Source organism: Onychostoma macrolepis, chromosome 03 (assembly GCF_012432095.1).
Source record: "Onychostoma macrolepis isolate SWU-2019 chromosome 03, ASM1243209v1, whole genome shotgun sequence".
NCBI lineage: Eukaryota > Metazoa > Chordata > Actinopteri > Cypriniformes > Cyprinidae > Onychostoma > Onychostoma macrolepis.
This window is the reverse complement of record NC_081157.1, coordinates 13955234-13979620: the sequence shown is the minus strand read 5'-3', so window position 1 is coordinate 13979620 and position 24387 is coordinate 13955234. Positions and strand designations below refer to the sequence as shown.

The window sequence follows — 24387 nt, the reverse complement described above, 5'->3', positions numbered from 1 at the left end:
CCCTCATCAACCCCTGCACACCATTTAACAAGCGCATACATGTCTGTCTTCTCTTTGCCGTCGTCAACTGCTCGTCTTCGTTTACGCGGGTGTTGCTATAGTGACAGAACTGGAAATACTGATTGCATTTAAAAAAAAAAAAAATTCTCAATAAGAAAAATGTTAATGTTTTTAAAAATCAAAACCAATATGTTATTATTATTATTATTATTATTATTATTATCTTACAATCATTATTTTTCTATTTTAGTTTTAACCATAGACTGCATCAGTATCATGTATATTTACATACATTTATTAAATATGTGGAAAACAAATATGTATGTCACATATTTATATTTAATGTTGTCCATATATGCGAGAAACAAATACTATTCTGTAATATATGCAGTTATATGGTATCATATATGGATGAAACCAAATATTTTCTTCACATGTTTGGAGACATAAATGTTCATATATGTTGCAGGCATATATTGTGTTCTCAGATAAGTCAAATATATGTATAGATATATGTCATGCTATTTAAAATATAAGTACATATATGGCCATATATTACATTTTTGTATGGGGTGCGCACTACAAAGCCTGTTAAACAGCGCCTGATTACTGAACTAAGTTATCTTTTGCGCTAATACTGTCAAAACACAAGGTTTACATATAGACTCAGTTGGTTATGTCTAAAATTAAAGTAAACAGTTGAGAGAAAAACGGATGCGTGCCTGTATATTAGATGCGTGCAAGTCTTAAAGGGACAGATCTAAACATGCTGCCGACTGTAATTAAAGAGATAGTTCACCCTAAAATTACATTTCTGTCATTATTTACTCACTCAAATGTTGTCCCAAACCTGTATTAATTTCTTTCTTGTGCTGAACACTAAAGAAGATATTTTGAAGAACGTGGGTAACCAAACAGTTGCTGGTCCACATTGAATTTGATAGAAGGAAAAAAATACTATGGAAGTCACTGTGGACCAGCAACTGTTTGGTTTTCCACGTTCTTCAAAATAGCATTTATTTTCAGCAGAAGAAACTCATTCAGGTTTAAAACTAATTTTGAGTGAGTAAATGATGGTATAAAAATAAAACACCATACCAGAATTGACAGACAGATGACAGATTTTGTATTATTTAATGTTAAAGCAACAAAACGCAAAGAGAAAAAAAAAAAATAATACAGTTTCTTTAATAGGAAGTGTTTTATTTTTATATTTGTTCATTCAATTTCTTGAATGCTCCTGCTAAATACGCCTATTGTACCTGAAAATAAAGCACTGTTTGTTTTATTTGTATAGTATGTGTATTTGTAATGTGTATCTTTGTTCTTATTTTAATAACAAAGATAAAATAATGACAAAGATTTTTATCTTCGCCCACTTTGGCCTAAATATCCACCATTCTTTTTTATATTATGTTACCTTGAAAGGCTTTGTCTTTATAATAGGGAAATTATTTAGGCTGCACTGCTCAGACAAAATAGTAAAACCAACATGACAAAGAATCGTAATAAAATCGTGAAATCATGATATTCCTAGAAAAAAGAATTGTGATATGATATTTTTGCCATATCGCCCACCCCTAAGTGCAATGAATACTTTCAAAAGGCAAATATCCCAGGATATTTCTTAAAGTTCAGGTCTGCCTTAAAATGATCCCGTCCAATCCAGTTTTAGTGACGCCATGCCATTTTCTGAGACAAGCTTTTGCTTATTTCCTTTAATAGATAATGTACAGTCATACAACTTCTTTAACAGCTTTTCACCCAATTAATAATTAGTTGAAATTGTTTTAAAATCTTATCTGTATATTGTCTTATAAATCCATTCCAGTTTACAAAACAATCATCCTGGCAACAAGATGAACACTACAACAATTTTACAGCGGCCATTTTCAACACAGTCAATAAGATGCAAGATGGCAATAAATATTTTTCTTCAAACAGGAGTGTTCAGTCCTGCTCCTGCAGAATCACCATCCTAAAGACTTCAGCTCCAACACGCCTGCCTGGAATCTAATAATAAATATTTCATAACATAAAACAAATAATCAAAGACACAATGTGACGATTCAGGAGCAAAAATGGACACCCCAGCTTTAAATGATAATCATTAGTTATGAATGTTTCGCACTGTTAAACCTGGGTCGTCCAAAAAAAAAAAAAACATTTAAAAAAATCCTAGGACTGTATGAGAGGTAAAATACTCTTCTCACAGATCCATTGATAAGCATCATTACATTTAACATCATGCCACCCTAAAACACCAGGGATCTTTTTTAAATAAGTCACAGCACAGTTCTCTAAACGTCCTCCTTTTGGCTCTTTTATTTCTCCAATGGATGCCCAGAACCTGCAACAACAGATCAGCATTAGATGTTCAGTGCTGCTTTCTGTGTGATATGATGCCGACTGTAAGAATCATTCATTACATAATAATCAGTTCAGTTCAGTGATTTCTCACCCAGAGGTCATTGTGCTGCCATCAACCCATCTCCATCTGCCCTCTTCATCAACATCAGTCACACCAATCCAGAATTCTCTTTTATCAGTAATTTTCATAACAAAATCCTAAACAGTTAAACCAATTACATGTTTATATCATAAATCGACAATACACATTTCATCTGAACATCTCTGACTTAGCAAATAAACACCACAAACACAGAGAGTATCTTTCACTCACTTGTTCCTCTCTGTTGTTTATGATGATCAGATCTGCTCTTCTCTCTGTACAGTATCTTCTGCTATCATTCCAGCTCTTTGTCTCATTGGACATGTAGTAAAAACTGAATTGATAGTAAATCCATTCATCTGTAAAAACAAGGTCAAGCATTTATTGCCATTTACTCTTACCCACCTGTATCGTCTAGTAGATAGTTTACTCAGTGACTGTACTGTATAGTGTACATCAGGCCTGGATTGGCTAATCGGGAGCACCGAGAGAATTCCCGGTGGGCCGGTCTGTTTTTTTGGCCGCGAGGGCCTGTGTTTTCATGCCACTGGGTTGAGCTATGCTGTTCCTAGGCTGCAGCCCCACTCTTTTTATTTATTATTTTCTCGCAGCCCATATTATTATTTTCACCAGACCATATCAGTAACAAATTCTCAATTGATAACTAATCATTCTTTTTGCACAAATCATTGTTTTATTTGTGAACGTAGGTATTTGATGAAAGCTTTAAGACCAAGCGGAATCCTCTGCCGGCTGCTCAAGCTTCACAGCGAGCAGGACTCACTCTAACTGCACCCTTAAAGGGATAGTTCACCCAAAAATGAAAATTCTGTCATCATTTACTCACCCTCAAGTAGTTCCAAACCTGTATGAATTTCTTTGTTCTGCCCACACACAAAGGAAGATATTTTGAAGAAAGTTTGTAACCAGGCTTTTTTGGGGCACCATTGACCTCCATAGTAGGAAAAAAAATACAATGGAAGTCAATGATGCCCCAGAACTGCTCTGTTTGTCACATTCTTCAGAATATCTTCCTTTGTGTTCGGCAGAACAAAGACATTCATACAGGTTTGGAACTACTTGAGGGTGAGTAAATGATGACAGAATTTTCATTTTTGGGTGAACTATCCCTTTAAGGTCATTGCACACTGAGTCTGATATTTTCGTGTGCATTTTTTCTGGGTTTTTGTATTCGTCATACTTTCCTATCAAAATGCATGCTACGGATGCGAAAATGCAGAAAATCGAACCTGATCCGAATTTTTAATGAAAGTTTCAGAGGCCGTGTGTAAACGTGATTTGACATAATGTGAGGTCGTATTTATTTTTTAACGTGCGAAAATTTCGGAATCAGTGTGCAATGGCCTTTAATCGTACGCTTTATTATTTTACAAAATCAGTTTGAGCGAATGCAAACAACTTATTGATCATGAGCCCAACACCCAGCACGGCAGGAAAACATTTAATCTACCTGAGGGAAGATGTATTTAATTGTAAGTTAATGCTGTTAAATAGAGAGGGAAAAAATGCATTACAAAAAATAAAAAATACTTCTAGCGTAGGCTATTCTCAAACTTGGACCTCATTATTGAAGTACAAGTTTTCTTTAATTGAAAAATATGCATTTTCATTCATTCAAAGTAGTTGCAATAGTATTTTAGTTCAAAACTTTCAGTGCCATTGTTTTTAAAATGCTTGATTGACTGACGTTTCATAGACCTTTCAGTTGTTACACTTTCAAACTTCATGCCATTTGTAATTTCACAGTATTTTCACCTCCTAAATTACACGTCTGAAGTCACAATTCTATAATGGTACAATTTACTCAGGCCAATTACATTTTTTGTATGACATTAAAATTATTTTTAGAATAATTGTACATAAATAGGTTAAGCAAAGCAATTGTGATTATTTCTGAGAACATTTTAACTGCAGGCAGACTTAGGCCTACATTATGGTACAGTACAAATATTTGAAACGTCCCTTATTTTCTTAAATAATAAACACTTATTGGCCCGTTTTCACAGACAGGGTTTAGCTTAAGCCAGGATTAAGTCATAGTTCAATTCGGATTTTAAAGTAATTTTTATAGACATGCCTTAGAAAAAACATTACTAGTGTGCATCTTAAGACAAAACAAGGGCACTGACATATTTCAAGATCAATCAGTGCAAGTTTCTTTCAGTTAAAACAGCTCAGACTTACATTTTAGTGTGGGACTAGGCTTAAACCTTATCTGTGAAACCGGGGGATTTCTACAAGAATAAACACTATTTTCTTAAAGAATAAGAAAAAGAATCACAATTTTCCCTTATTTTCCATTTCTGAAGTTAATTGGCAATGATGACGTAATTATCTTTTGACTCCCCTGACAACGAAACCTTGCTAAAAAAAAAGAATGAAGTCATTGTTGGAGATATGTGTGTAAAAATATTAGATAAAAAATGTATAATAGAAAGTGCAAAGGAGGCACTGAAAAGGCCAGTACAAAAAAACAAAAAGTGGGCAGGTCTAAGGCATGAACCTCCAGGGCTGAAAATGAGTCCCACTCCGGCCCTGGTGTACACTAAAAGTTACTGAGACCACAACCCAAGTATATAGAATGAATAAACTTACCGTCTTTACCAAGAATTGGAAGCTGATTTATTAGCTGGTCTCTCTTGTTCAACAGATTTGCATGTTTATCTCTTTCTTCTGTGAGGTTGGTGATGTTGGTTCGTAGATTGTCTCTTTCTTCTGTGAGGTTGGTGATGTTGGTTAGTAGCTGGTGTGTCTCTTGTGTGTAGTTTGTGTTGTTTGTATGGATGTAGACACACAGCACTATGACTGCAGTCAGCAGAAGAACACACAGCAGAACCAAACACACTACAGCTGATCTGTATCTTCTGATCCTCTCTGAATCACTTCCTGATGATGACAGACATGAAGAAAGTTTTTTAATTTCTACATACAATATTGAAAGTGTAGTTGTATTTGTACCTGTGTGTTGAGTTTGTTTTCTCTTGTCTGTCCTTATCCCGTGTTCCATCAGTGTCTGTATTGCCATACACAGGTTGAGATGTTTTTGTTCGCTCAGTTATGTAAATGGTGGAAGCTGTCTTTGTGTGTTTCTACTTTGGCTCTCTGCTTTCTGAGATCTCAGTAGGGAAGGCCAATGCGGGGCAAAGTATGTCGAAGTACAAGAGCATATGACATCCTATTGGTTTCATACCAAGTAACGTGTATGATTATGTTTATGTGTCGTGGCCATTATATGATTAAATATAGCAGCCAGGTTCAAATTAGCACTTGAGAGAAAAGTCACTTGACTTATTCCAATGAACTTAATAATTTAACTTAATAGGTGCTCAACATCTGTGTTCTTTATTTGAATGTTTGTTTATAATGGCTGCTTCTTTCAAATGCTATTTCCAGAGTCGCTGAGAATAGTAGAACGAAACTGTTCTGAGGTCAGTGCTGTCTGATCTGCATCTGTGGCTCAATGTGTCGATAAATAGCAAACAATGGACTGTAGGGTTTTAATCTTTGTATCTTCAGCAACTGAATCTGATCTCTGTGAATTTTCAGAAGCCAGAGCAATGCAACTTCTCACACTCTGTGGCATTAGTTCATTGACCAACTTCCTGATTATGACAGAGAGGGTAGTAAATGAGCTTTCATTCTGTTGTTCTTTCTCATACAGTTCTCACGCAGTTATGAGGAAAATATATATCGTGATATAGCACCTTATACCATGACTTCCATGATTTTAACACAACATTCAAAATTTTAATATTTGTTTTCAATAAACACTTTTCCTTATATACCATTACATTATTTTCATAGATGAAATGTATAACTATGCAAAATATAAACTGAAATAAGTTATATGTGTTCAGAATATGTGTTCAGCTTTATACAAACCCATGCATTAACTCTACAAAGAGAAATAAACTGATTTGGTGTTTTAATGAAGCTACTACATGTGAAAATGTAGTGCAGTTTTGTCTTGATTGCTATATAGTTTTTATATGTACAGGTATCACATGGTCCATGTATATATTGCAGTATATTGAAAAATATTAGCACTAGTTTCCAGTAATATGGAAATGTATTATTTAATACATCACGTTATATTTTCTAGTATATTCCCAAATATTTTAGTTTTGTAAGGGCGCTTCAGATGTGTTTAAGGTTGTCAGCAGGCCTATACAGTTCAGTTATAAATATGTAATTCATTCTAGATATCAGATTTATGGCCTTACTGAGTGTGTTCATTCATGAGGAACACTCAAGTTTGTGACATACACAAAAAATTAGTTATTGTCTGTAACTTTAACTTTAAAATCCTATAATAGTATCAGAAGAACACACAGCACCACCAAACACAATAAAAAATAGAAATATAAACTTTAGTTTAGTCTGGCCCCTCGACTGAGCCTGGTTTCTCCCAAGTTTTTTTCTCCATTCTGTCACAGAGGGGGTTTTGGTTCCTTGCCGCTGTCGCCTCTGGCTTGCTCAGTTGGGTACACTTAATTTCTAGCGATTATCGCTGATTTGATTGCACAGATACTATTTAAACTAAACTGAGCTAGACAATGACATCTCTGAATTCAATAATGAAATGCCTTTAACTGAAAATTGAGTGTTTAATCTTATCATTATACATTACTGACACTCTATCCTCCAATTTGATACTGTTAAGTGCTTTGACACAATCTGTATTGTTAAAAGCGCTATATAAATAAAAGTGTGTGAAGATCAGAAGCTCCAGAGTCAAGTCAATCACTTCCTGGACACCACAGACATGATGTTAAATGACTGAACATGTGGAAACTGGAACATTTACACAAAGAAATGAATGTGATTACCTGTACGCTGAAGTGGTTGATGTATCTTTGTCTCTGTCCTGAAGTCATGATCTCTCACATGATCTGCACTCTCATAGATAACCACTGTCATCTCCATTCTCTCTCTCTTCATTCCTTCAGTCTCTGTCCCGAAGGCATCGTCATAAATATCATCAGACATTTTTGCTCTTTAACCGTCTAACATTAAACTATTTAGTTCCTTGTTCCTGTATAGATGTGTTTAAGTAGTCAGTGCTTGTCTTCTTTTAACACCAGCAGGAAACAAAGTTGTGGTCAATGTGTGAAAATAAACTAAACTGTGTCATCAGACACTAAAGTTTCCCAGACAGCAACATAGTTTTGGCCCAGATCCAGGATCTGGGCCGACACTGCTTGCTGTCTGGGTTAGAACCATCCATAAAGTAAATCTATAAGCATGTATAAATATTGTTGGAAATTACCGTGGTTTTCCTTGGTGTGACTTCTCACATTTTGCAGAAAATGCAAAGGGAGAGTACAGTAACTTCAAAATAGGGGTAAAAATCAAGTGTGTGCTCACAATTTTTTAATGTAGATCATTTTCATTACTAAAACATCTAACTGCCAAATTTCCAGTGTCCTACCTATAATTAATTTGGCTGGACAAATAAAAAACTTTAAAGTCATTTTATCAGTTTCACACTCTAACGAGTTAAGTTATTTTGCCTTTGTAGGGCAGTATGATATTTGGGGTAAAAAGCGCCCCTGCTGTTGGGGCTAAAGGCGCACAGTAATTAACATGATAATTAATAGATGGCTGACTTTTCCATTTGTTGACATGACATGGTTAGATTCAGATGGTAAATATCATATTATGTTCGGTGTCCATATTAGAGATAAGCATCATGTTTAGAATGAAACCATCATGTTTAAAAACATGATATTAATCATATAATAAAATAACATTTGTTGTTACTGTAAATATATATTCAATTATTATTGGATCTCCTTCAATACTTTCAGAATCTTTACTTATTAAAATTAATTCTGTCAGGGCCACTATCCTCAAATTGATAGATACTTAGCATAAAGTTTGGTTTGGCGGTATGGTTCTGTTCTGTGCAAACAGAACAAAGCAGATATCATTAATGTACTTAATGATATTTAAGTGTAACATTATTCAAGAAAAGGAGTCTAATTCAGCAAGGAATATCAGAAAGCCAAGTCCTGACTGTGCAGAAGGAGGAGTTGGGGATGGAGGAGGGTGAATTGCTCCTGAGCAAGTGGAAAAAGCTGCTGATTAATATTGAATAGAGTACAGGAATGTCGCGATAGGTGTCGTATTCCTATCGGTAGATGTCAGACCTAACGCTTAATTTTGTTTCTGTATTTTAAAATATATATTTTTTATATTAACATTTTAATGACAGTATATTTATTGAACAAAAATTAATTCTTTTATTTTTCAAAGTAAACAGAAAATAGTACAAGCTTTGCTAAAGTGATTGTTTTGAACAAGTATTAAACTAATATGCTATTATGTAAAACTATTATGCAAAAATCACTTTTATAAAATGCTTGAACAGTTGTGTGGCTGCAGTGTGTGAAAACAACCAGCCTATAATGTTAAAAATCCACCAACTCATTTTTTTTTTTTTTAATAAAACCAATAAATCATGAACAGACTCTCCAAAAGCCATTTGAGATTCTCCCTCTGTTCACGTCACTGAGGGGAAAAAGTCCCGCCCACTTGTGACACTGTCCTATAAGCATAGACACAGCCCTGAGTGAGAAGCTGCGGTCCACCTCCGCCATTACTGATTACTTGCTGTAGCTGCTGGAGATATACAATATCAGCACCAAAGAGGCGTTTCAAGTGTTGTGTTTTGGGATGCACTAATGAACATAGGAGTCTCCATAATCTCCCCTCATCTTAGCCGAGTACACTGTGGTTAAATGTCATTTTCGAAGGAAATGTAAAACGTAAAAATAAAACGTGAACTCGCGATGCCTTGAAAGTGGACAAAACCGGCTTTTTTGACAAAACGTGTTTAGGGTTTAGATTGCGCTATATGTGGAGAATAATGTACGGCACTCAGCTCATTGTTTTTGAAAGTGGCGTTTATATACATCTGTACCTGACCCAAATCAACCCAAGTCACTTCTTACCCAAACCAACGTGTGTAATATATACAACAGTTCTTTCTGGTCCTTGAATATGATTGGCTGATAAGAGTGTTGATATTAGAGTCCAACAGGGCATGGGCGTAACCACCATATACTTTGGGGGAATACCAATCTGTCCCCCCCAATAATAGGCCTATTATATTGTAATATGTGACATATGATATGCCCTCCTTTTATGAACCCTGGTTGTAGTCTAGTGGATCTGTTGTTATTTCTGATTTACTTTAAATTTAGGAAAAACAAGGGAAACAAAACTGTGTGACCACCCCCCCTCGATTGTACACTTGGTTGAGCCCATAAACGCCGGCTTGCGGCATCGTTTGAAAAAACCGCTCAGTCCGACTGTCACTGGTGCTTAAATGAAATGAAGGTAGGAGCTAAAAGAAAGAAGCAGGACAAACAGGCGGACATTCGCCTTTTTTTTTCAGACGGTATAAGCAAGTAGACACCTAAAAAGTAGTGCCATGGTCAAAAATACTGCGGCAATTTTTGAATAAATGTGAAAAAATATCACGTTTAAATGGCTCAGTATTGTAGCTAGGTAGCTAGCATGATACCCTGAAAATAGGCTGAATAATGAACTGCTGGAGTCACAGACCAAGGAGTTCCCGCACTTCCCACTCGATTGATAAGCCTCTATTCATTCGTTGATGGCCTGGCCTGTTTGTTTGTTCACATTTGGACCCCCCCCAATATCTATACCATGGTTACGCCCTTGCAACAGGGGCCTGTACCATGAAGCTGGTTTAGCTGGCTAGCTAGGTAAGTTTCAGTTTAGTTTGCGCCAACTCTGGTTTTAAGTACCATGAAAGTGGTTTGGCTTTTAGCAGTGTTCATCGCCATAGTAACTTACGCTCCACAGCTAACCTGCAGGTTATGTTCTGGTTTAGAGATCTCAAACCGAAATTTGACCAATCAGCTTCAAGCAAAGTGACACATCTCTGACGCAATAAAGCCACTCCTCCAGTTTCTCTTACTCCAAATTAAAGGACGCTACATAGTAAAACACTTAAAAAAATAAAATCATCTGATTTTTAGAGATGATTATTTTGTATTATTTATATAATTAATATACCCTTAATCCATTACATAAGCCAGCTTAGTTTAATAGTAATTATTAAGGTTTTATTTTAAATCAATATAAACATATAGATAATATGCAATATAAATAAGTTTTAGAATCAATAGCTGTAAACATGACTACATATGAGTTTAGATTTTTAAGTGTTGTTATATCTATAAATATTATAAACTTTACAACTTTTACTTGCACTTATTTCACCGTTTGTAACACTCCACTTGCTGAAGTTGCCGTATTGGACATAACAAGCTTGCTTGGTGTAACGAAGCCGACGAGACGAGAGGCGAGCGGATCCAAGTGCAATGCTTTTATTAATAAACGTGGTCGAAATACAGGCAAGGGTCAAACAGTGGCAAACAGGTATATCATAGGCAAGGCAAAGAGTCATCCAAAATGGGCCTGGGTCAGTAGACAGCGAACAGTATCTAAAGGGGCTAGACAAGAGAGGTAAATCCAAAACGAAAGCAATAGTCCAGGCAGGGGAAAACACAAACCGAAACAGGCAAGACTAGGAAAACTAACAGGGGCTCTGTAGAGTAACTAAAGCTAGGGCAGCGATAAATGCATACAATACTCAGCAGAAGGCAAGAGGAAGTCCATGGTTTATGTAAGGGGTGAAATGGGAATCAGCTGTGTGATCAGACTCGGGTGTAAGCGTGTGATTGGCTGCAGCTGAGTGTAATGAATGCGATGGATTGTGGGAACTGAAGTTCAGTGTGAGTGTAACGATCTGTGCAGTGTAAGAGTCCATGTGGTGAGCGAGTGACCTCTGGTGGAGGGTTAATGGAAGTTCGTAAACCAGATTCGTGACACTTGGTAGCGATAGAGGCTATTTACACTAAGTGAAAATAGCAGTATTTTTTAGTGATATGCTATTTACACAGTGCAAATAGCTTTAGATTCTATTTATACTATGTTAAAATAGCAGAATATTCTGCTAATTACTTATTGCAAATATTGGCAATTATCTGCACCTCAGCATTGTAATACATTATAAAACAGTATGCAATGATAACTTATACAATTTTTTATTTTAATTCAAATTATTAAATGGATGCCACCTTATTGGGACAAAAGCCCTCCCTACACCTACCCTAACCCTACCCGATACTTTATTTTCAATGTTTTGATTATTGCCTTCATTTTTATTAAAAATAAATGTTTTTCTGATGTGATTTGAAATTTGAAAAGGGAGAAAAAAGTTCACCAAAAGGCAAATTCGAACCCTGGTCGATTGTGTCAAAAGGAATAGGACACATGTTTTTCCATCTGCGCCACTGATCCTGACGACTGATGACCGTCTTTTGTAATGTTGACTAGCCCAATCACACGTTTGTGGGTGGAGTTAGTGTAAATAGAGCTTGGCAACTGACGTCACTGCGCAGTGCATTCTGGGACGTAAACAAGAGGGTGCCGCCATATTGTGTGGCCACATCGGGCGAGACTTAAAACAACCAGTTACTACTCGAAAAACAATGTTGAAAAGTCGATTAAAAGAACGAAATGTACTATACAGAGACAAACTTCTACCGACACAAGAAAACGGTAACGTAGACTAACCATGTTCCGTACACAACGATGTTCCGTACAGATTACCTTGTACCGCCAATCACTGAATAAATACTTCCGGGTCATACATAAAATATATATCTGTGTCATCTTTATTTCTCCCTCTTTCACCCCTGATCACGACAGAGACCCTCCCACCATTTGTTTCAATGAGATTTCAGTAAGTTTGCTAGGTGCGCCCACTGCGCTTGAAAATGGACGGTGGGCAAGCTAAACGCGAGACTGCCGCTTGGGTGGGGAGACAGCTAGAGCAGCGAAAATGTTCATTTCGATTTAAATTATGCTTCTCACAGTACTACAGGCTTTATGAAAGGAATATTATGTTATCACAAATTGTTAAATAAATTACCTTTTGTTGAATAAATGATTTGAAATGGGAATATTTAAACGTCAATTGTGGGCGATGACCACTTGGCGCCACTCTCCGCCTGAGACGTGCAGCAGGCGCTGTTTGCTCATCATCCTGCGCGCAGTGATGATGTTTATATTCATAAAGGATCAATTAAGTTAGCATTAACTTACATTCACTTAATTAAACATTTTTAATTGTCAGCTAAAACTCAATTGATAGTGTTATTTCATTGCCAAGTTATTTAACTTAACATTAACAAAGTTAAACACAATGATAGGATATTCAGACATTTAAGTTATTTAATAAGATTTCATACGTTACATCAAGTTAACTAATATAATTACAAGAATATAAACAATATAAACAATTAAAAGGTTAAATTAACATTAAGTTACATGATTAACATAACATCATATTTCAAAGGAAAGGCAGTAAAGAAAGATGTCAGGAAAGAAAAAACAGTACTCAAAGGAGAAGTTACAGGAGGCAGTTGAGGAAGTAAAGGCAGGAGCAAGTTTAAGGGCAACAGCAAAAAAATTTGGCATTCCCCACACCACTCTACAGGACTATAAAAAAAATAAATATGTCCACAACCCTCATCCTAATTCGGCCCTGACACCTGGAGAGGAAGAGGCTCTCCTTTCCTTTATATTCTGGATGGCGGACCATGGCTTCCCAGTGACAAGATCCCTTGTCAAGGTGCTGGCTACTGGGATCATAAAGGAGAGTGGCAGAACAGAGTCCACCACTGTAAACCTGGAGAAGGGGCCAAGTGATGTGTGGTGGTCCAGGTTTAAGGCCCGCCATCCAGAATTGGCCTCAAGGACGGCAGATTCACTGGACAGAGCCAGAGTCCATGGTGCTACACCAGAAGCCATTGAAGGGTTCTTCAAGTTGTATGAGGCCCTTTATGTGAAGCATAGTTTGGAGGACAAGCCGCATCTCATCTACAATTGCGATGAGACCGGCTTTGGAGACAAGCCTCGGTCCAGGGAAAAGGTCCTGTGCCAGACTGGGAGGAAACATGTCTACCAGCAGCAGCAGACGACCAGGGAGCACATCACGGTCCACTGCTGTGTGAATGCAGCCGGGAACAGCATTCCACCCTTCATCATTTACCCCGGCTGCCTCCCAAGTAACGCCTATAGGCTGGATGGGCCCCCCAACGCCCTCTATGGCATCCAGGAGAAGGGTTACATGGACTCGGAGCTCTTCCTGAAATGGCTCCACCATTTTATTAGATATGCTCCTAAGGAGAGACCACTAATATTAATCATGGACCAACACGAGACACATGTCTCAAGAGACGTAATCATGTTCTGCAGAGAAAATAAAGTTGAAATTCTCTGCCTACCTGCCCACACCACACACATTCTACAGCCCCTGGATATCGCGGTTTTCAACCCACTGAAAACTGCTTTCTCCACCATGGCCTCCAGGATGGGTCTGGTGCGAGGGGACATTGTTGTGGGGAAGAAGCAGTTTTCAGTTCTCCTCAAACATGTCTATCCAACTGCTGTCACAGCCCAAAATGTCAAGGCTGGGTTCCGCAAGGCTGGCATCGTTCCTCTGTCCAGGGCTGCTGTGGACACAACCCAGGTAATTTTAACATTAATACAATAATTCATCCTCTAAGCTACTTGCATTTCTTTTCAAGTGTGTTAATGAGTTTTACATACGTTTTATTTTCTTAGGTGGTGAGAGTGTTCCCATCTGCAGATGGAAGTGACACCACACCATCCATCGCTCCCGCCACTCCATCAGACACACCATCTATCGCTCCCGCCACTCAATCCAGCACTCAACCTACTGACACATCATCCATCACTCAAACACCTTGCCCCACCTGCAACATTAATAAAGTGGCCCACAAAAATTATCTGGTAACAGCAGGTGTAATTCCAGAGAGTCTGGCTAACATCCTCATAAGTCCAGCCCTGGAGAGGAAGGAGAAGGTGAGGCGTCGCATTCTGTTGCCAGCCCGTGTCATCACCAGCGACGAGTACTTCGACCTGCTGGTAGAAAAAGAAACTGAGGAGAAAGAGAAGGAAGAAACGAAGAGAAAGCGCAAGGAAGAGATGGCAAAGAAGAAGGAGGAAAAAAGACAAGCCCAGGAGGCCAAAAGGCAAAAGAAGCAGGCACCTCCTCCGACTGAAGATGGAGAACACTGCGCTCTCTGCCGTAGAGTGGTCCCACCTGGCTCAGCAGATGAGGCCATTGATGAATGGGTCCAGTGTGACCTGTGCCATTTGTGGTTCCACCTGGAATGCGCAGAGGTGTAGGAAGTGCCAAACACTGACTGGCTTTGCCATAAATGTTGTCTGTCCACATAAACACACACACACACAATGTAAATAGTGCACACAGAAAATGAATGTTAACTTCTAGTTATGGTATTTTTTTTAATCAGTTTAGTGTTGAATGTAAATAGTTGTAAACACACACACACACACACGCGCATCCTGATCATTTATGTTTTTAAATCACATTGGTTAATCATTAAATATTTAGAATCAGTTCAAATTGTTTGCTCTTCTTTGTCTTCAGTTTCACATGGTTCATCCTTAACCATAATCAATATCACGACACAATAAGGCCTAGCTCACATGGTCCTCTAGCTTATTAAAGTAATTTAAAGTAAATTTTAAACAAATAAAAAGGTACTCACCCTTCTTATTCGTTGAAATGTTGTTTTCTTCAGTTAAAATAAATAAATAGCTCTCAGTTGACCCGTTAAATGTCCATTTTCGTCGTTGAAATCAAAGTATGCGCTCTGTACGGAACATCATTAACGCTTATCATCTTTTTCCCACTTTTCTCAAAAACTATTGGTCCAAAAGACATCAATCAAAGTGTGGACTGTGCAATGGGTATTCCCCCAGAGAAAGATCACACAAACATGCTTGTCTGGCTTACAACAGCGGAGGAGTGGTCGCTGGCGTGCGGTGAAGGGCGAAAAGTGTACGGAACATGGTTAGTCTACGTTACCTGGAAAAGATGGCATTGATCGGAAATCTGGATCCATATGAGGTGCCTGCAAGAGAATGTACTCGAGACCCCGACGATTTACCTCCTCTGACATTTCCAGATATTTTTGTATATTTAGTCTGTGCCCAGACAGCACACGTACGTCTGGCCGACGTCGGCCCGATGTACAAAATTTCGTCGGCACGATGTCGCTCAGGGATCGTTTGCTAATCGGCAATACGTCGCCGCGACGTCGGCCTCTGATCGGATATGCCCTCCGGCCGATGTTGGGACGACGCAGCTGTAAATCCCGGCCGCTCTGCGTGGACGCGGTTCACCGGCGTTTTGCTCATCGTTACGGACCACCTGCAGCTGCCGCCGCTGGTTTATAATAAAACAATACACACCACTCTCAAGAACAGCTGCAACTTTATTAATATTTTCATTTAACACATTACACATACAAATAAATTTACATTTACCAGATGTTTTGATCAAAAGCGGATAATTCACGATTATTTGTAGTCTTTTGAAAATTAACCATGATTTTACCACAGCATTTGCAGTAAAACCATAGTAAACTCAAAATCTACCATAGTTTTACTACAGTAACCATGGTTTAACTATGACTGTTGCAGTAAAACCATAGTTACAACATTTACCATAATTTCAAAAACTATGGTCATAGTCATAGTTACCAGTTTTACTGAAGTATTACTACAATGTTACTATAGAATATGACATCGAAGCATGGTTTCAATAAAAATAAAAAAAAAACACATGGTTAATATAATCATGCTTGCTAGTTTTACTATAGTAAAACCATGGTTAAATATTGTATAAGTATAGCACTTTTCACAATACTTATCATTTCAAAGTAGGTTTACAGAATATGCATATTTCAAGGTTACAATTTAAAAACATCCTTTAATCAGCCAGAGGTGACTGAGACTCACTGGGGAAGACCATCTTCTGGCAACAAAATAATGTCCATATGACAGTAGTTCATAAAACAAGTCATGTGTTCTGTGCTGTCAGCATCGAAGGCTATCTTCATGGCAAAAACTGAGTTACAATAATACAACAGTTGCATAAACACAAATTAAAAACCAGGCAAACAATAAATAAGCAGTTAAAAATTTTAAATAGCATGATAAAAATTCTAAAATATTTTTATTTAAAGTCTCTATTTTGTGTTCAGTTAAACATTATCCTTCAACATTATTAAAGGGTAAGTTCAACAATTTTCAGTCCATTTTGTATTGTTACAATGTTGGTAACATATGTAAAAGAACAATGTTTATTCTTTCTCCAAGATACCCAGTGTATTTGTCAGCAAAACTGATGCAAAACAGCATTTTTTCATTTAGATGCTGCAGAAGTGTTTGTGTCATTTTGTCAAAACTCATTTCATTTTGCGTCATCTTGCGAAGTGCTGCTTACAAATAAAAGGGGACAAATAGGGTCCATATAACTCAGAGAAAGAGTAAATATTGTTCATTTACAGATATTACAGACGTTGCAATAATACAATAGCGGGTTGAAAATTGTCAAACTTACCCTTATAGGCAATATAAGGATAATATTTGTTTTGTGTGTCCAGTGTTTTGTGTGTCCATGTACAGTAGCCGTCATCTGTAGTCTTTGTGAGCGTTGGCATCTTCACAAGTGAGTTTGGATCCAAACTGGAGCTGGCTTCATCTCTAGTAACATCGGGATGGGCATCCTAAGATAGAAACAGGAAATCAAAAGAAGAAAGTTTAGCATAGCTGCTGTTCATATTATTCAGACATATAACTGGAGTGCAAGGTTATCAGATGTGTTGTGTGAATACTTGGCTAAAACTACACATGCCACAGTATATTTAAGTGGGTGGAACATCATATTTGTAATTTACACTACTGTTAAATGTTTGGGGTCAGTAAGATTTTTTTACGTCTTTGAGAGAAGTCTCTTCTGCTCACAAAGGCTGCATTTATTTGATCAAAATGAAGTAAAAACTATTTAACAACAGTTTTCTGCATATTATGCAATGTAATTTATTTCTGTGATCAAAGCAGAACATTCATTACTCCAGTCTTCAGTGTCACATGATCCTTCAGAAATCATTCTGATACGCTGATTTGCTGCTCAAGAAACATTTCTTATTATTAGCAATGTCAAATGCTGTACTGTTTTAAAACTTTATTCACCAAAGAATCCTGGAAAAATGAAGCAGCACAGCTGTTTTCAACGCTGATAAGAATCAGAAAATTAAAATGATTTCTGAAGGATCATGTGACACAAAATTCAGCTTTATCATCACAGGAATAAATTACCTCTCCAAATATATTCAAATAGAAAACAGTTATTTTAAATTGTAGTAAATTGTAATAATTTCATACATTAAACTGTGGTTGGCATAAGAGACTTTCAAAAACATAAAAAAACAAAATAATCATACCAACCCAAACTTATGAAACAGTGTGTATGTTCGAGACTTTACTTACTAATCCTGCGGTTTATAGCATCTTGTTGATGTTGTCTTACAGGAGTTCACACTGACTCTGCTGGGTGCAGCAGGCCATCAGCACTGAAGAATCTAGGATCAAAACAAGCAATCTGACACAGAGCAAACAATATTTAGTTTGCAACTCCAGATTTATTAGAAGGAAGCGAGCTAGAGCAGCATTAAAATGCAGATAAAAGAAAGAATAATATATATAGCAATATAATAACATATACATATATAACTAATACTACTAATAATATAATCTTAAGATAACAGAATCTATGTTTTTAGTTTTAGGTCGAGTGTCACTTCTGTTCAGATAAAATCTTACTAAACAAGTCTCTAGTTTTGTGTTCAGTTAAACATTATCCTTCAACATTATTAAAGGGTAAGTATTGTTACAATGTTGGTAACATGTAAAAGAACAATGCTTATTCTTTCTCCGAGATACCCAGTTACAAGCATTAGTGACAGAATCATCAGCCAATCAAATTTTGAAGTTCAATGACAGCCCGCCCTCTGGGTCTAGTGACGTGCCCAGTGCTACCCCCAGCATTATACCGCCCTTTTAGTCAGGGATTTCCAAGGTACGAAAGTGAAATTCAATGAAAAGAAAATGACAGCTGCAGTCATCGGCGCCTACACCAGATCTTGTTGCCTAGCTACTAAAAACACCTTTTCAAGGCGCTCTTTTGAAGACAAACGAGAATGACTGAGAAAGGAAGACCTACACCCAAACTGAATTAGCTAACAAAGGCCAGCAAAGTTTTTATGCGCCATTTCAAAGATTGCAACTATGAGTGCTATGAGTGGCTAACAGCTAGCACTGAGCACAAGTTATTTTGTTGACGTGTTTACTTTTTAATCCAAGTAAAGAGGCATGGAATGATAGACCCAGGGACTTTATTTACACGTGACAGGTGAGTGCTTTATTATTTGATGAGTATTGTATCATGCACATTATTATGGAGGTGTACATGGTGCATTGATAATACTGTGGTGTGGTGTGTGGATGTCCAGCATTTGTACAGTTTTGCTGCTTTGGGCACGTTGTCATTTTAGAGTGACGTGAATGTGCATAGTGACTTGTGTATTGGCGGATTACTTTTACTGACCATGATGTAGGGAAATTTACTCTGCATTTAACCCACCCTAATCTAGCCTACTGTTGAAATTGTTGATCAGCAGTCACTGTTGTTGAGAGCCTGTGTGCGGCATAATATGTGCATTACGCATATGGCTACTTTAGCTGTAACAGAGATGTGTAAAATGTGTACATGTAGTTTACAGTTGCTTACTGAAGGCCCTGACTGAAACCCCACGGTACGCCACTGTCTGACAGTAGGTTCACTCCAACTCTGCTGGGTGCAGCAGGCCATCACCACTGAAGAATCTAGGAAAGAAACAAGCAATCTGTCACAGAGCCAACAATATTTAGTTTGCAACTCCAGGTTTATTAGAAGGAAACGAGCTAGAGCAGCAGTAAAATGCAAATAAAAGAAAGAATAATATATAACAATTATTAACAAATATATATACACACAACAAATTCTACTACTACTACTACTAATAACAACATAATCTTAATATAACAGAATCTATGTTTTTAGTTTTAGGTTGAGTGTCGCTTACGTTTTGATGTCAAGACCTTCTTAAAATTGGCTAAATATATTTTTAAAAATGCACATTGATATATTTCATGATCTATATTTCAGCTTCTTCAGTTCACCTGTATTTTTCTAAGTCAGTAGCTCCCTTCAGAAATCTTGGAGCTTCCCTTCTGTTATGTAGAGTTTCTTTCTGTCCTCCTGAAATCACAGAACAATTTTTATTAATATTTGTTTACCATGAAATATCAAAACTTGTTTTCAGTCGATTACACTCTCCATGTAAGTGATGTCATCGATTCAGTAAAGTCTTTTCCAACAACCCTTTGACAAATCGCCAGGAAAACCTTTACAGAGCTAACAAAATCTCTCATATGGGTAGCTGACATATCAATGTGTCCTATGGTGTGACAGCAAAAAAAAAAAAAAAAAAATTAAATTAAAAAAAACTAACATTGAAGATAAACCTCTCTCATGCTATTTGTAACTCTAAGAATGAAGATACATTTTTCTCAAGTTATTTGTAGACATTTTTGCTGTCACACCATAGGACACAGTCCAATTTTTATTTTATTCGAATATTTGATTAAAAGCCCAGGGTTTCATAAACACGAGCTCAATCTAGAGTTAGCCTACCTGAAAACTGCTAAGATGCTAACAGACTTTTTCGAAGACACTAAACCATTTCTATAAAATAAATATTTAATTGAAACATGTCAATAACAAGTAAAAACGTGTCAGGGACGTTTGTATGTAATATTTGTGTGATTAAATTTAGGGATTATACAGTATTTACCTGAAATCAGTGGAAACCGCAGCGAGAGACGGAGATTACTGTTCGCCAGTAGTTGTGTCAACGCCCCGTTTCCATGGCAACTCTGCTCCCCGCTCGCGCAGAGCTCAACGCGCACACAGCATTTACACAAATAAACATATAGGATTAAAATATTACATTAATAAATTACAGTCTCGTTCAATTAATATTCAATAATGAACTTAAAACTCAATTTGTAGTTCAAAAAGCAACAGCAACAATATCTCGCCGTATAGAGACGGATTCTTTCTGGCAGCCTGTAAAAGAGTGAAAAACACGGCGAAAAAGCAGTTAGGACTTCTCTTTAATAATCCGCTTTAACATTTCCCCTCAGAGAAATGTCTGGAAACGCATTAAGGCATAAATATTAATTTTAAAAATCGCTAGCGTGACCGTTAGCTAAACAAGTTAGTTGGAAATTAGCCACAGTCTCTTCACCTGTGCTGTAGCACACCAACTGTGCCTAACTAGTACCTTTTAAGTGTCACAGAGTTAACAAAGTAGTATTTGTTTGTAATTTAGCTGAAGTGAAATCTTACCTGAAAGCACAGATGTAGCCGGGATGAGTGTCTTCTCTCTGTGGGTTGCTAAGAGACGAATAACTGGGCTCGCCGCAAACAGAAAAGCGCGGCATCGGCCTGTGGTCGTGAACCGACTCAGAGCCGACGACTGATGAGCTGGAAAACAGAGCACTGACCGAATTATATCGACCTACGCCTGGCCGATGTTTATTAGATGTTTCAGGTAGTGAGGCCGACGTTTCGATATTGGGCCGACGTCGGCCAGACGTACGTGTGCTGTCTGGGTGGTGTGAGTGCTTATACCGAAGCTCAGTTTCGTAAATTTAAATCTATGGAACCCCACGTTCAGTGAAGTCTACAAACCGCCGAGTTGTGAAAACACCGTCGTTCGTACAGAGGTGTGTATCATCTTGCTTACCTACCTGTGATTAGTGAAACACATCTTTACACAATATTTAATCAGGAAAAAATATATATATATATGTATGTATGTGTATTAGTGATGCGCGGATGAGCTAAAACGTCACCCAAATCCGCAGCTTCAAATAATTATCCACCCGCCAACCGCCCGCACCTACATTTTTGTCTGATTTAGGGTGTATTCACACCAGGAAAGTCCGATAGTTCACTTGCTTTGGTCCGGACCAAATAGAAGTTTTTTTTTTTTTTTTTTTGGTGCGGTTCGCTTTCACACTGCCCTTTTTGCAAGTGAACTAGAAATTGTAAACAAAACCCCACGTGTGCTAAGGTCATCCTTTCATTGGACAGAAATTCTCAAGCAGGGAAAAACAGGAAGTGCAAAAACGGGCTTATCATGGAGATCGTAGTGCAATTTTTATTTTTACTGATTTGCTGTCATGAGATAACGCAATATGAAGAAACTTATGAGCATCATATATGTGACAATGTCATACAATGTTGTAATTACGACTTGCCAAAAATAAAATCTATAGATATGAAATACTCAAAGCATATCAAAATGTTAGTTTAAACATTTAACCTAGATAAATGTGCGCTAGGCGCATATCCAATCGTTTGTGCGGAGAGTGGAAGCTGAAGCGCGCTTCAGAACATCATACAAATAGGCCTACGCCGTAATTGTTGCTCATAAAGGTAATAATAATACATCGTTCGGAACTGTAAAGGGTATATTTTTATTTGTGTGCACTCACAATATCAAGAAAACATGCTTTTCTAAAATAAAGAAAACTATGCGCTTCCCATCAAAAATGAACCATAACTCAGTGAATGTTTTCCTTACAGACATGATGAATATAGGCTATCTTTAGAAAGCTTTGAATTTCTACAAAACGAAATAAATCATATTAAAAAAAAAACTCTTCTCATTATAATCCGTAAAGATGCATTTCTTTCTTAAGGCGCGTCCAATGAGGAGATGGCGAGTCAGGATTTTTAACTTCATCATTTTGACACTAACTCAGAAAACTCTAGTTTATTAATAAATAATTCAAATATCTCCTTACTATTTTCCCCAGACACATTCATTGTAACTTTTGCCGGGGGTTTGTGGCAAGCTTTAGCCTATTTAGTGCGCTCATGTCACGTTGCTGTGGGCGCTATTGTCACGAAAACTCATAATTTGAGGGGGCAGAGGAGAGGGGAAAGACGAGAGGAGATTGCATATTACGTTGGTCCGAATAACAAAGGATATTCTACCCGATAATCCTGTATAAAGTGAATCCGTCATCAGTGACTGATATTTTGCCAACAAGTATTAATGATATTTAGCACCGATTACCCTCTGCACGTTCACCCCATGTGCTCGTGTGTTAACTAGCACGATCGACATTCAACCCAGAGAAGGTGAATCGGATAGCACTCCGGGTGACCGGAAAAGCCCAGAGTTCCTCTATTGCTGGGGGAAAAAGACCCGGTAGCCACTCGCGTGAGCCAAAGCCACGACGTTCCATCATACCGCGAGACCCGTTGCGTTCGGGAAAACATCAGGCCTGCAACGTAGAGTGGGTGTGTGAGTGAGAGCGTGAATGTGGGCCCCTTTAAGTGAGTTTTGATACTGACGGATTTAGTATTTCATTTAATCCAAAAATGTAAGATTTTGCTATGGAATTGTAAATTTGTACATTTTCCACTTGAATTCGCTACCGTGTGATTAACACGTGTGGAAATAGACGTTTGGTTTGTTTCATATTGTCACTTTTTTTTTAAAAGACATTTTAAAAGTCTGTTCACACACGTTTATTATTTTTTTCATTGCTTCACTAAATTTTCTATATAAATATACAAAAAAGAACCATACGAACAGTCTTGGATTCTATTGTCGTTATTGCTGCTGAAAGGAAGATAAATATTTTATTTGAATTGTAAAGTTAATCGTAAACAGGAAATAAATACTTACCCAGGCCCCAGCTTTAAAATAGCAAGTATCGTTACTGGGGTTACACCTGGAAAAGTCATGGAATTTTAAAACAGCAATTTCCAGGCCTGCAAAATTTTGGAAAAATAAATAAACCCAGAAAGTTTTGGAAAAGTCATGTTTCACAATTCTATGTACAGTAGAATTATGCCTTCGACTTTAAAATGAGGGAAATTCCTGCAAAACATTTATTCAATATAGCGTGTAAGTTAGATGAGTAAATAAATTCACACAACCAGTCATTTGAACACAGCGTGAGTGATTCAGCTGTACTGCATCCTCTCTCTTTGACATCTCTTCACATCAGAGCTGAATGCTGCGATACAAGACTTTAGCTCGCGTTTCGGTACAGTTGACAGAATTGTCAATTGCCTAATCGTTGTTGCATCGTCACAGAAATGTATTATTTGCACGTCTTTTTAAGTCTTTCTGTACTTGTGTGCTCCAGAGGTGCTTTTCTGTGCGCTGCAGTCACATCTAAAGCGCGCGTTGCGAACAAACAAACAAAGCTTGTTGCGCTTAAGTGGCCAAATACACACAAAATAACGTCAAAATGGTCGTCCTGGCAAGTATCCTCATAAGCATTGTCGGTTTTGTCTTAAGTTGCGAACGCATATGTATAAGTATTGGATCCGTGAAACAGGTCTTGTGACAGCAGCCTAATAAAGCTGTGCCGTCTGTCATAATGTTAATCAAACAACAAAAGACGGAGGAAATCCCTCACTGCTCTTGACTAAATAATGTTTTGTTGAATAACTTTAATATGTTGATTTACAGTTTATTCAATTTCTGTATCCTATTTAAAACACGTTCATATTACAACTTCCTCGGCACGTCGCAACAAGTGGCCTCACAAAATGGTGATTTTTCCCATCAGCCACCGCGGCGCTAGAGCAGTGACGTCACGCCCCCATCCCCTATAGCCTCTGTCAACAACCAAAAAAACTGTACTTTTATTACGCTACGGTGGGCGACGCTCCTCTCGTTACTTTTTCTTAATGCAATAATACAAGTTAAAAATGCTTCAATTTATTCCAAACGCGCCGTCTACTTTTCTCTGGGCAATGAGCGATGCCCATTCGTGAATGATTCATTCTTTTGAGTCAACTCTGTTCGAAGGCTTGATCAAACCAGTGAATTGGT

At 37.5% G+C, this 24387-nt stretch overlaps 2 protein-coding genes and 1 long non-coding RNA gene across 3 annotated transcripts; 1 reads left to right on the top strand and 2 right to left on the bottom strand.

The window, feature by feature from the left end:
• Positions 1–247: 247 nt before the first annotated feature.
• Positions 248–7521, bottom strand: LOC131537222 (CD209 antigen-like protein C). The gene is made up of 5 exons (XM_058770532.1): positions 7303–7521; positions 5069–5359; positions 2684–2811; positions 2462–2568; positions 248–2350 (listed from the first exon to the last, which is right to left on the bottom strand). The coding sequence occupies exons 1-5, from the start codon at positions 7460–7462 to the stop codon at positions 2179–2181; spliced, it is 858 nt and encodes a 285-aa protein (XP_058626515.1). The 5' UTR covers positions 7463–7521; the 3' UTR covers positions 248–2178.
• A 5197-nt stretch (positions 7522–12718) lies between these two features.
• On the top strand, positions 12719–14743 carry LOC131537178 (tigger transposable element-derived protein 6-like). Its single transcript, XM_058770469.1, has 2 exons — positions 12719–14048; positions 14144–14743. The coding sequence occupies exons 1-2, from the start codon at positions 12891–12893 to the stop codon at positions 14729–14731; spliced, it is 1746 nt and encodes a 581-aa protein (XP_058626452.1). The 5' UTR covers positions 12719–12890; the 3' UTR covers positions 14732–14743.
• A 2258-nt stretch (positions 14744–17001) lies between these two features.
• LOC131537258 (uncharacterized) lies at positions 17002–21209 on the bottom strand. Its single transcript, XR_009270217.1, has 5 exons — positions 20311–21209; positions 19637–19715; positions 19206–19300; positions 17906–17997; positions 17002–17142 (listed from the first exon to the last, which is right to left on the bottom strand). It is a non-coding gene; the product is annotated as an uncharacterized LOC131537258 (long non-coding RNA).
• Between the last annotated feature and the right edge of the window lie 3178 nt (positions 21210–24387).